The sequence below is a fragment of the Phycodurus eques genome, chromosome 1 (assembly GCF_024500275.1).
Source record: "Phycodurus eques isolate BA_2022a chromosome 1, UOR_Pequ_1.1, whole genome shotgun sequence".
In the NCBI taxonomy this organism is placed as follows: domain Eukaryota; kingdom Metazoa; phylum Chordata; class Actinopteri; order Syngnathiformes; family Syngnathidae; genus Phycodurus; species Phycodurus eques.
This window is the reverse complement of record NC_084525.1, coordinates 45622939-45636566: the sequence shown is the minus strand read 5'-3', so window position 1 is coordinate 45636566 and position 13628 is coordinate 45622939. Positions and strand designations below refer to the sequence as shown.

The 13628-nt window shown below is 44.4% G+C and overlaps 1 protein-coding gene across 6 annotated transcripts in view; it reads right to left on the bottom strand.

Annotated features, from left to right (window-relative positions):
• Positions 1–5753, bottom strand: part of LOC133411620 (tumor protein D54-like) — a 132505-nt gene extending 126752 nt beyond the window's left edge. For 3 of the 6 annotated variants that reach the window (XM_061694195.1, XM_061694203.1, XM_061694222.1), the window contains exon 1: positions 5538–5706. In XM_061694195.1, the coding sequence (XP_061550179.1) occupies positions 5538–5565 (28 nt within the window). In that variant the 5' untranslated portion in view covers positions 5566–5706. Of the gene's footprint in view, positions 1–5537 lie in introns of all 6 variants that reach the window. The other 3 variants (XR_009769685.1, XM_061694234.1, XM_061694212.1) reach the window with 3 other exon arrangements.
• Positions 5754–13628: the final 7875 nt, after the last annotated feature.

Here is a 13628-nt window from a genome sequence, read left to right as displayed (position 1 = left end):
GACTGGGAGGCAGCGCCGGATGAGTTACGCCACCATATGTGAATGGATTGTGGATGCCTGGGCGAAGGTATCTGCTTTGACTGTTGTCCGAGCTTTCGCGAAAGCCGGCATAATTGCTGAACAGCCACCCGGCAACAAGACTGACTTCGACAATGACGAGAGGGAACCCGGCATGTTTGATGGCGAAATTGCCCAGTTGTTCATTCTGATACAGAAGATGAGGACTTTGATGGATTTGTGACAAAAGATTGATTTAAAAAAATAATGAGAGTGTATTTTTAAATACGTAGTACAATAAAGTTCAACCAAACTCACTGCTTTGCTTCCGTTACCTTGTTGTTGTTTTTTTGTGCCGAATAATACGGTGCGCCTTATGTATGGCTTAAGTACAGAAATAGACCCCGTAATTGAGACTGCGCCTTACAATCCGGTGCACTGTATGGTGCGGAAAATACGGTATTTTGGCCCTTTTTTGACCATTGCCCCAAATTTAAAGGGGTCATACTTTCGCAAACCTGTCCTACAGCTTTCATCCAATTGACTTCCAACCTGGTGTGTAGCATTTCCGGACCTGGGACTATAAAAGTTGTTAAAGCTTTTCATTTCAAAAGCTGTTGTAACTTAACTCCAGATGGTCATATATTTTCTAAATTCCACACTTAATGACAGTCCACAATTAAAGAACCTATGAAAAAAAATAATCATACTAATCACGCCACCTACTGGCACAAGGAAATGACGTATCATACTTTGTTGTTCTCCTGCTAGCAAGTTAATCCGATCGATCTAACACTTGCTCAGAAGACTTAAGGCCTTCATGACGTCACATACAAAGTTTGTGAGTTTTCGACAAACGCTGTTGCCGAGGTGAAGTGCTGTTCGCCACGCTGTTTGCCAAGAAACCAACATGGTGTTGAGGGTCTAAACATGCATGCAAACTCAAACTTTGCACACACATCAACCAATGGAAAACAGTTCCGTATTTTACAGTTTTTTTTTGTTGTTTTTTTTTTTTATAAATGTGACTCAGTAACGCGCCCGACAAATTTTTCAAAGACGCAGTCCCTACTGTACGTTTCAGCTAGGTCTACCAAAATCCGGAGTCATATGTAACGGCCCAATACCTACAAAAAAGCCTCGTGGAGCCATACACTAAACCCAACAGGAATTTTTAATTTACTTACAAATTCTGACCTATTTTTCACCTTTTACAGCCGCCATATGTTAACGAACTCCTACGACAGTTTTTTTCCAATCGACTTCAAACTTTGGTTGTCTCATCAGAATCAGAATCATCTTTATTTGCCAATTATGTCCAAAAACACAGAAGTAATTTGTCTCAGGTAGTTGGAGCCGCTCTAGTACGACAACAGACAGTCAATTTACAGAACATTTTGGAGACAGAAAGACATTGACAAAAAAAAAACAGTCACTGAACAGTAAAGGGTTGCTAGTTATCTGGTAATGCCAGTACATTTTTTTTTTTACAATTGTGCAAAAAGATGCAGAGCCCTCTAGCACTTAGAGCAGTTCGAATGACTAATATTGCAATAGTACGGTGCAATGACCATTGTGCAAAGGGCGCTGAGACTTCAAGGAGTGTATGCGGTTTAAAGTGACGAGTAGTGCGATAATCTGGGACAATGTTGGTTGTGCAAATGTTACAGATACTCCTCAATCAGTGTGCAAATGGAGCAGATGCAACTCTGGCATGAGTGGCCAGTATATGCAAATAGTGCAGTATGGCGAGACAACTACAGTGAGTGCACGAGTAATGCATAATTGGCCCCACAGAAATGTGACAACGAACTCTAGTCAAAAAATTGCCAGCATGTTGTAATGGAATTGTAGGTTAGGTGTTTAAGATGTTGATCGCAAGAGGGAAGAAGCTGTTGGAATGTCTACTAGTTCAAGTTTGCATTGATCGGTAGCGCCAACCTGAGGGAAGGAGCTGGAAGAGCTGGTGACCGGGGTGCGCAGGGTCCGAAAGGATTTTGCACGCCCTTGTCTTAGTTCTGGCAGCGTGCAAGTCCTCAATGGAGGGTAGGGGGGTACCGACAATCCTTTCAGCAGTGTGTGTGTGTGTGTGTGTGTGTGTGTGTGTGTGTGTGTGTGTGTGTGTGTATATATATATATATATATATATATATATATATATATATATATATATATATATATATATATATGTGTGTGTGTGTTTGTATATATGTGTATATATACATATATATATATACACACACACACACACACACACATATATATATATAGTGGCCTCGTCAAAGTCCAGACTTTAATCTGATTGAAATGCAGTGGCAGGACCTTAAAATGGCCGTTCACGCTGAAAAACCCTCAATTTTTGCAGATTTCAAACAATTCCCCAAAGAAGAGTGGGCCAAAAAATATATGAAAGACTCATTGCCAGTTATACAAAACACTTCATTTCAGTCTTTGCTGCTGAAGATGGCCTAACCCGTTATTAGGTTTAGGGGGCCATTAGTTTTTCCACACAGGGCCAGGTAATTTTTTTTTCCTTAATAAATGAAATTACCATTTAAAAACAGCAGTTTGAGTACACTTGGGTTATATTTGTGTGATATTTACATTTGTCTGATGATCTTAAACAAAGTGAGGAAACTATGCAACAATATAAGAATTTGAAAAGAGGGTCAATACTTTTTCACAACACTGTATTGTTTGTTGAAAAGTAGTGCAATCAAGATATTTCTCTAACATAAGGAATGATCGTGATTAAATTATTTATCAAAATAATCGTGATTATTATTTTGGCCATAATCATGCAGCCCTAAACAGGACTCTAATTTCAGATTAAGATCATTTATGAAATTAAAGTGAACCCAAACTCATGTTTTTCACAAGGGATGGGCGAGCACCGACACCAGACATCGGTATCGGGTCGATACCGGCCTTCTTTCTAGGTATCGGATACTCGTTAAGGCTGCCAAAACCAGCCACCGATATTTAAATGTTTTAAATGTTTCTTTATAACTCTAGAACCCCTTTACAAACCACATCTGCCATTTCGAAGTGATTATATAGCAGATATACAGCAGTTAAATCGATAAATTTGATGCAGAATGCGCCTTCCGGTCTTTGGCTCTATCCGGCGCTGTGACGTCACACGAGCCAAGCAGCCTGTTCATTCGGCGTTGTGTGCTATTGTTCCACGCTGTTGTTCCCGTCCTTGTATATTTGTTGTCGTATGATTTAACGATGTCACGGTGGTTTATTGTGTGGCATTTAGTTGTACAAATGGTTCAGGCAGTGGCAAGAGTTTTTTTTTGGGCTTTCCAAGTGAAAAAGGAACACGTGACCAGTGGATCGGGAAAGTAATTCGACAGGGGAAGAAACGTGGTCAGCTATGGGTGCCTAGCAAGCATTCCACACGCTGTGCTGATCACCTCGAACCGGTGTGTTTTGGGAAAGACTTAGCAGAAACGATTGGATACAGAGGTAGTGGCTGAAACCAGCTGCGATGCCAACTATTTTTCCTTCGGCCATCGGGACCTCAACCGTCAGCAAGAGAACTAAATCTCGCAGCCTCTACGGTGCCGCGGCGAAGCCGGTGCAGACAAGGTGAGGATTTCTGTGTATATACCTACAACTCTATTACGGTTACTATGCACTGGGGAGTAGGAAAAAAAGACCCATGCAGTACTTCTCAGTACTGTCGTCTGTACCTTTGCCTATATGACAAGCCGACAGACACAGCGAAGACTTTCTGTGTGGCGTGTTATAACGCTACTCAAGCGAGGGGTACACAATATAGAGGAATACTGCATCCTATGTAAAAGCTTGTGCCGCGTCACTGAAACATATATGAATATATAATGCGCATTGTCATGCTAAAAAATATTGGCATCCCTGGGGTGCCATTATTTCAAGCCATGACTGTAAAAAAAGACAAGCTTTTGACATACCGTCACATCGAGCCAGTGGCCATTCTCTTTTTCTGTTGTACAGCTGCTACTTGGCTGCTCGTCATCGTCACGGTCAGGTTCCGACCTCCTAATCAGCTCAAACATGTACGAGTTTAGTTCAAGTCAGTTCAGCTCAAGTTCAGTTGGGCGCTCCTGTACGTCGAAATCCTCCTCCTCCTCATATTCCAATACGTTGCTCGCTATTGCATATAGTGTGTGTTTGTCAATTGCAACGTCACTTCTGATATATCTTGCGGTGGACAGAGTAAGCACACCCCGATGTCTCAGGCTTCGGGTATGTTCGGGAGGGCTCAATACGAGTCATAAAAACCAAATTTTTAGCTAAACTACGGTTGAAAACTTTCTGGAAGTTACATGCCTCTATTACATAACATAAACAATCCTTATATGAATTTTAACTAACCCCATAACATCTTTTGTCATTTGACCTTTAAAGGGGTAAAAAAAACAAAAACTGACATGGAGTAAGTCCTCCTCGCCTGTAGCTGGCACTATACTGCGGTGATTAGACATCAGCAACTCATTATGCACGTCAAAAAGAAAGGTCTTTGTTTACAATTATCTATCAATGTGTTAATTTTAATTTTATGTATCAAAAGTACTAGTCATATCGGTACTCGGTATCAGTGATTATTCAAGTTTGAATACTCTTACTGGTATTAGTCTGGGGGGAACACGGTATGGAACATCCCTATTTTTCAGTTAAAATTATCAGTAAACAATGATAAGGGCTTCACTCTATTCTAATTTAAACTTAAAATAAATATTTCCAATTCCAGCCATTCTTAATGTCTTGCATTACTTTTTATTGTCTTTATTCAATAGAGAATTGATAGAGCTTTCCAACACTTCAGATTTCATCAAGATATCTCAGCTATTAAGAGAGCTATGGACATTTTTCTTCCGTCACAAGTTTCCTCATGAATTACAGTGATTTCTGGGAAAGGCTTTTTTGGCAATATTGCGACATAAAAAGTGTAATAAAATCCTTAATCCTTATCCGGTTCGTGCACACTCGGACTCATTTTATTTGTGTATTTTGATATAAAGGTATTTTGAAAATTTTAGTAACATACCTTGATTGGGATTTGAAACAGAGGTTCTTTTGAAACAAGTCGGCCGTGCAAACATGGCTTTCTCTGTCGGCTGTCAACAAGAAAGCCTGGCTTGGCATTGTGAATGCCAAGCAATTTGCTTTTCAAATGTCAGCAAAAGCAGATCACATTTGTCTTCATTTCAAAACGGCACAGTCGACGGTTTGTGTCGATTTAAATACTAGCCGTAAAACGTTACAAAGTCACGCAAATACGAGAAAATGTGCCAAACACGTTATTTTATTAAACAAGAACATCAATTTAGCAGCACTGGTTATGTAGCAGCGACGCTGTTCTTTCCTCTCCAAGTCGTTCCACGAGCGACCAGAATGACACATCTCAATGCGTTCACACTTTAACTTTGGCATGAGCCCAACAAGTACAAATATCTATTTCAGACTTAACTGACATTCACGCACATCGTGCGACGCTAAAGTAAGCTACGTACTAGCCAATTTGCCCACAAGCCAACATTTATGGTTACCTTGGCCGACAGGATCCATTGCGTTCATTTAAAAAGCCTCTTGAAGTCGTTGATGTTGACTAATCCTTACCCGCACAGAGGGTCGTCTGCTTGGTGTGTGAAGAAACTCGCTGCTCCAAGTGACTGGGTGAGTTTACAATGGGGAAAAACAATACGGAAATACGACACGCCCCTGGGATCTGCGTGCCGACCGCCACGCTAAACTAGTGGGGGCAACGTGTCAGCGCATTCCATGTGTGTGGACCATAAGGGTTAATAACCACTATTAGAGAATCCTCGCCGAGTTGCTCACATGTAGACCGACAGAGATGAAGGCTAAATGTGGCAACGCGGCCAAACGACATGTCTGCGTGGGGGCCATTTTGGGGAGGTCGACGTTTTCTATATATATAAATATATATATATATATATATATTTATATATATATATATATATATATATATATATATATACATATATATCAGAATCAGAATCAGAATCAGAATCATCTTTATTTGCCAAGTATGTCCAAAACACACAAGGAATTTGTCTCCGGTAGTTGGAGCCGCTCTAGTACAACAAACAGTCAATTTACAGAACACTTTGGGGACATAAAGACATTGACAAAAAACAATTGTGCAAAAAGATGCAGAGTCCTCTAGCACTTAGAGCAGTTCGAATGACTAATATTGCAATAGTCCGGTGCAATGACCATTGTGCAAAGGGCGCTGAGACTTCAAGGAGTGTATGCGGTTTAAAGTGACAAGTAGTGCGATCATCTGGGACAATGTCGGTTGTGCAAATGTTACAGATACTCCTCAATATATATATATATATATATATATATACATATATATATATATATATATATACATACATACATATACATGGAGCAGTGGACCAGCTCTTCACACTTGGCAGGGTCCTCGAGGGTACATGGGAGTTCGCCCAACCAGTCTACATGTGTTTTGTAGACTTGGAGAAGGCGTTCGACCGTGTCCTGTGGGGGGTGCTTCGGGAGTATAGGGTACAGAACCCCCTGATATGGGCTGTTCGGTCCCTGTACGACCGGAGTCAAAGTTTGGGCCGCATATCCGGCAGTAAGTTGGACTAGTTTCCGGTGAGGGTTGGACTCCGCCAAGGCTGCCGTTTGTCACCGATTCTGTTCATAACTTTTATGGACAGAATTTCTAGGCGCAGCCGAGGCGTAGAGGGGGTCCGGTTTGGTGGACTCAGTATTGCATCTCTGCTTTTTGCAGATGATGTGGTTCTGTTGGCTTCATCAAGCCGTGACCTCCAACTCTCACTGGAGTAGTTCGCAGCTGAGTGTGAAGCGGCTGGGATGAGAATCAGCACCTCCAAATCTGAGACCATGGTCCTCAGTCGTAAAAGGGTGGCGTGCCCTCTCCATGTCGGGGATGAGATCCTGCCCCAAGTGGAGGAGTTCAAGTATCTTGGGGTCTTGTTCACGAGTGAGGGAAGAATGGAAATGGGAGATCGACAGGCAGATCGGTGCAGCGTCTGCAGTGATGCAGACTTTGTATCAATCAGTTGTGGTAAAGAAGGAGCTAAGCCGATAGGTGAAGCTTGAAGCTCTCGATTTACCAGTCGAGCTACGTTCCTACCCTCACCTATGGTCACGAGCTGTGGGTCGTGACCGAAAGAACAAGATCCCGGATACAAGAAATGAGTTTCCTCCGCAGGGTGTCCGAGCTCTCCCTTAGAGATAGGGTGAAAAGTTCGGTCATCCGGGAGGATCTCAGAGTAGAGCCGCTGCTCCTCCACATCGAGAGGAGCCGGATGAGGTGGCTGGGGCATCTGATTTGGATGCCTCCCGGACGCCTCCCTCGTGAGGTGTTCCGGGCATGTCCCACCGGGAGGAGACCCCGGGGACGATCCAGGACACGCTGGAGAGACTATGTCCTTCGGATGGCCTGGGAACGCCTCGGGATCCCCCCGGAAGGGTTGGATGAAGTGGCTGGGTAGAGGGAAGTCTGGGCTTCCCTGCTGAAGCTACTGCCCGGATAAATGGTAGAAAATGGATGGATGGATGGATAATAATAAATGGTGGAAAACTGGTTATCACATCTGCCTCACAGTTCTGAGGACCGGGGTTCACATCTCCCCGTGCCTGTTTGGGTTTTCTCTGGGTATGCCGGTTTCCTCCCACATCCCAAAAACATGCATGGTAGGTTAATTGACGACTCTAAATTGCCCGTAGGTGTGAATGTGACTGCGAATGGTTGTTTGTTTATATGTTCCCTGCGATTGGCTGGTGACCAGTTCAGGATGTACTCTCGCCCGAAGATAGGTGGGATAGGCTCCAGCACGGCCATAGTGAGGATAAGCGGTACAGAAAATGGAAGGATGGATAATAATAATACGTCACATTTTTATAACACTTCTAATATTCAAAGACACTACATTGAAGGAAACAACAATGACATGCAACCTTGAGTCGGACAGAACCAACAGAATACAGTGGACCCCCGCAAACTCACGGTTCGACACCTGCCGATTCAACTATCCACAGATTTTTTTCCAATTTCTTTTCAGGGTTTTTTATTTGCCTATGACTTTTTTTCCTTTTTTCTATTTTTTAGCAAAGCAAAGCAAATTTATTTATATAGCGCATTTAATACACAAGGTAACTCAATGTGCTTTACATGATCAAAAATCATTAAAAAAAAAAAGAAGCTTCTAAACATTTAAAACAGAGAAAAAATAAATAAAAGTTAAATTAAAACAGCATACAGTGCAAGAAATATTATTTCAAAGTGGAAATGCACTAAAAAGCATGGGGGGGAAAGAAAAAACCATGCACGATTGGGGCTGACGTCACTTCTGTTGGCAATTTATTCCATTTGTGTGCAGCATAATAGCTAAATGCTGCTTCACCATGTTTGCTTTGGACTCTGTGTTCCAGATTTTGAACTTAGTCTGTCGATTTCAGAGCCCTACTGAGTTTATATTCCACTAGCATTTCTTTCATGTATTCAGGACATACACCGTTTAGTGATTTATAGACCAGGAGCAGAACTTTCAAATCTATTCCAAAGCTGACTGGAAGCCAGTCAAGAGAGTTTGAGTTGGGGGGTGAAAACCCGAAAAACGGTTATTGGTGGTGTATCCTCGCTTATCAGAATCAAAATCAGAATTCTTATTCAAGAATTTCTGGGGGTTTAAAATATATATACTGCATATGGGTTAAAATATGTATAATATATATATATATATATATATATATATATACAGGAAGTACTCGATTTACTAACAAGTTCCGTTCCTACGCTGGCGACGTAACCCGAATTTCCGCTTAAGTCGGATTTCACCATTAAAGTCAGAATTTACTTCGAAATACTTTGTATAAAGAAACTAAAATACATTCAAATAAAAAAATAAGATGCTGTACTTACCATTACTGCTGAGAGGTGGATGGAGAAGAAAGAGGGTAGGCTGTGAGAGCTATTGCTGAGGAAGCATGTGCAGGTTCGACTGGCCTCTCCACCTTGGTGAAGTACTTGCAGATGTCTGTCTGGTAGGAAATCTTCCTCTTTTCCTCCCAGATCTCACGGTAGCACTGTACACTGTGCATCACTCCCCTTGAAACTTTCGAAAATCGTTTCATATTGGGATCCTCTGCCTCGAATCGCACCATGGCTTGTTCGAGAAGTGAAAATGCCTCAGCTATGCCCTTGGTTGTGAAATGCCTTTGTTCTGGGGATTCGTCTTCTTGCCTCATCTGCTTCTCCAATTCAATCAGGTCCTCCAAAGGTAGATTTTCTCCTTGGGAATCCAGAAGTTCCATGATGTCGTTCTTGTCCAACTCGACAAAATGGCGGCGAGCCACGGGCGTCGTAAAGTCGAGGACTTCCTGTGTATTATAATTTCAATGCAATTATAATGGCCGTCAATTAATTAATTATTTAAATTAATTAAATTAATTAAAATCAAGGGATTTTTGCTTTTCGTGGTCCGGCGAATAGTGGGGGTTCACTGTAAATAGAAAATGGCTATAAGCAGGAGGGGGGGAAACAAGGAGGGGCACGGGATAGAGAGGGCTGTGGTTAAGTTGGGCAGAGGTGAGTTGGGGTAGGCTCGGTGAGAGTGGTGGGTTTTAGGGGCTGTTCTGATTTTGACCGGGAGAGAGTTCCACAGCGAAGGGACAACGACAGAGAAGGCCCAGTCACCCTAGGTCTAACCCTAACCCAGGAAAGAGAGGGTGGTGTCCATGATGACTCCGAGGTTACGAACCTGACAATATAACCATCGATGTTGAGTGAGAAGTTTTTGGGGATTTGGCGAGGGATTCCGCACCTATGATGATAATTTCAGATTTACGGCAATTTAGGTTAATAAATTTTTGTTCTGCCATTCCGACATCTTTTGGGTGTACTCACCGCTAAAGGTACTTCCCGAAAGTTCGATTTGACCTTTACACTTGAGCATTAACTTGTCCGAGAAGCTCTGATTGACCCCGCAGCAGACATCACTGTCCCACGGCGTGGTCAATCAACTTCTGACATTGCTACAAGCCAGTGGCCGCGACCTTCAACTGCAATGCTGCGCACTAACTATCTGTGCACAGATAGTTAGTGAGAGCTTAACACCTTCACTATGCTCCACTGGACAATTGGCCCCATGACGTTAGTCCATCCGGTCTACGTGTCTCCAATTGAAACCGTCCCCCTGCTCATCGGCCAAGACCTGCTCTGCAACTTCGAGACACTAATTGATTACAGAAATCTTAAACAGTGGGCGCAGGTGGAACAGGCATTACCACCACCAACTCAGGAACTGTCTGGTGTTGGACCACTCGGAGGACTGCGACCTGTCAGGCCGCACTCCTTCAAGTGACGACACTCCCATTGACGACACCGCCGAGTCTCCTGTAGCCACCCCGCCACCGCTGAACCGACTTAGAAGGCTTGACACGTTTCTCTGTCATCTTGTCCAACCAACGCATGTAGAGCTCTACTGCCCCAATGTTGCTGATCTGATTAATTTGCATAACTGCCCGACAGACGACGTCATCCTGGCCTTGTGGGCTGACAAATCGGCAATTTCTCAGGCATTGTTTGACACCCTACAACTTAAGCATCCTCACCTTCAACTAACGCTGTAAACTTTTGGCTTTCCCGTTAACACAGTGCCGCCGTCTACCGTCACAGCAGTGTGAATATGTGCCCTGAACCTGCAATGGAACCATCGCTCGTTAACTCACTGCTTGCTTGTAGTCCCAAATTTGCCGCATAAAACTTATGTTGGCCGTTCATGTTGACACTATTAACAATGTTTTGTGGTCGCGTGCTAATCGTGGCTCCGTAAACCGCGCTTTTCAACCGTTAAACCTTAAGTCGGGACAAACCATCCCCGACTCTTGTGAAGTTTTGAGCGAAGGCGAAGTTATAGTAAAAGCGTCAACTGTTAACTTCCCTATTCGACTGGTTGCGCGCGCTAACCAAGCAGTAACCGGTCAACATGCGTTCTTACAGCCTGCGCTGGAGTTTAACGACCTGGGTTTGTCGCTGCATGCCACACCCCTCCTAGACGTTTCCCGAACACAGTCACAACCACACACGGAACGACATTCACATCCCCAGATCTACTAGGCTTGGCGACTTCGATCTCATGGTCCCCGTGATTGGTCGCCTTCCAATAGACCTCTTCCCATTGCCTCGCTCTGGTGGAGTACAACTCACTGTTCCTTCGCGACACATTGCTCTCGTTCCAGTGTGACCTACTGAGGGTGATGACATCATCAGAGTGGACCTGGCTATAGACCAACACCTGGTGATCCATACGCTCAGTACAATCCCAGCTGCACCCAAAAGAGCGTCTCCCGTGACTTCACCCACTCCCTCAATCTCATCGCGAACCAACTCGCCTGCACCGGTAACACCGTGTGATAGTCACCAGCTCCCTTTTCCCGACTTTGAGACTCAAATGCAGCAGGTCCTAGCGGATGCTGACGCCCTGAGTGCCGATGACGAACAACGGCATTGGAGAGAAGTGCTAATCAAACATGCCACTTCATTCGCTAAAGAGTCACTAGACTGCAGCCCAACTGACTTGCACTTGGGCCGCACTCCACCCCTCCAAAACAACTGCAACCAATTGACGATCTTACAACAGGGGGGACCGTGATACCAAACAGGCCCACCAGGGGTCGCTCTTGTGACACGGGACTTGGTCTCGACCTTTTGAGCCCACTCAACCCCCTAATAAATAGTAAAATTGTGCCCTTCGAAACGCAGTTTGTGGGCTCTGTCCTTAATCAATGGACTGCATTTTTGGCTATCGCACTGACCTTCATTGTGACTTCTCTACATGGTTCTTAGATGCTCCTTAGATGGCCGCTAAGTCATCTCTTGCTTCTTTCGTGACTCTCACACAGGCATGGCTTCAACAGCGCAGGACATGTGTGTTTTGTCTCTCCTTAGAGACCTCGGACTCCCCGTGCACTTCTTCTCTGGAACTTGCAAAGTGCACCTCTATGCCATTTTACCCACCCCCTTCTCCTTCAGGCTATGTCTGGGACCCGTCTCTTCTGTTTCACCTTCAGCAACCATTGGTGATGAAAGCCTCCTTCTGTGCTGGTTCCCAGCCTTCCTCTTCTGTTCCACGTTGTTCGTGATGGCAAAGTTGCCTGCTTTTCATTTGATCTTTCCGTGGCTCGCCGTGACTGGCGCTCCTTCACTTCTTCCTTCCTGCGCGCTGCGCAAGCTTGACATTGGTTTCTCCTTAACTTTGCACCCGCTCATTTGCATTATCGTGGACTTTGGTTATTGCGCCTCCGTGAAGCGCACTTCACAGCCATTCGTGGCCTCACGGTGTGAAAGGGGGGGTCACACAAGTCTCCGCCCACACACTAAGACCGGACCGGTCAAGCAGGTCCAACCTCAGTGACAGCATCCGTGCCACGCCAAGGCCTACACCAAGTCCGCCAACACAGATGCCCGACCGAGACACCGGTGAAACCGAACGCGCTGCTCTGCCACAAACCAAAAACATAACGACCGAAAGAACAGGTATCTGCAGCGTCCCCACCGGTGACACGTGTTGCCTTTGTACCGTCGAGATACAACCTCAGAAAGTCTAGTCCGAATTCCCCAGCACACGACAAGACATAGCGAATGAAGTAACCAATTCCTGGTCACTAAGCAACGCGGTAAGAGTAGACACCTTCGTTCTCGACGCTTGCAGTGCAACCCTTAACCAAAATAGTCAGATCATAACCTCTCTGTTGTCGCTGCTCCTAACAGATTATGCTCACACACAGATTGTTACCACAGTGATGAATGACATGCTACGTGAACTCTCTTTATCCATAGACAATTTAGCAATGGGTAGAATTCCTCCATACTTGGTACCCCTGAGCTGAGTCGAAAGCATCCTTTCTAAAGCTCTAGCAAGCCCCATTAGCCCTGTCCAAGCCAACTTGGCTTTTTCCCTCAGGAGTTCCACTGTCTTGTATGTCAACCCTGAGTTCCGAGAAATAGCCTTACTCTTCCAATTATCGACTCCCGTAACATTTATCGCCTAAAAGACGTAATTACTGTTGGCACTTGGCAAAGCGACACATACGTCCGAATCAGTACTCCCGCGGTAGTCGCCTATCACGATAGTAACCCTGATCTGTATCTGACACCAAATTTGCAAATGTGCATCCTCACCAAAGACATCCATTACCTGTGTCCCAGTAAGCCGTTCATCCAGGATGTCGCGGATGGGATTTGTGGCCTGAAGCCCATGAAGGATGGGTCGCGGTGTAGAGCAGAAGCTACACCTCGGTTCCTTCAGTTCCTTCAGGCATCATTTCCAGCTCATTCTTTTCTCCTAAATTAATTACATTTTTATTTGACCCATATATGCTACAGTACAAACAGAAAAGGAAATAAGGTAAATTAAAACAATAACACCAAAGGAAAATCAATCAGTGTGATATTTGTTTTTCAGAAATCGAGCCAGCGGTCAGGTGGCACCTGAACCTGAGGCAAGCGACAGTGAAGACAGACGCGTCTCCTGTTGAAGTTATGAATGAAGCAGCCCACGCAAGACCAAGCCTTCTGCAGGAGGATCAGGAAGGCCACCAGGTAGAAGAGCACAATA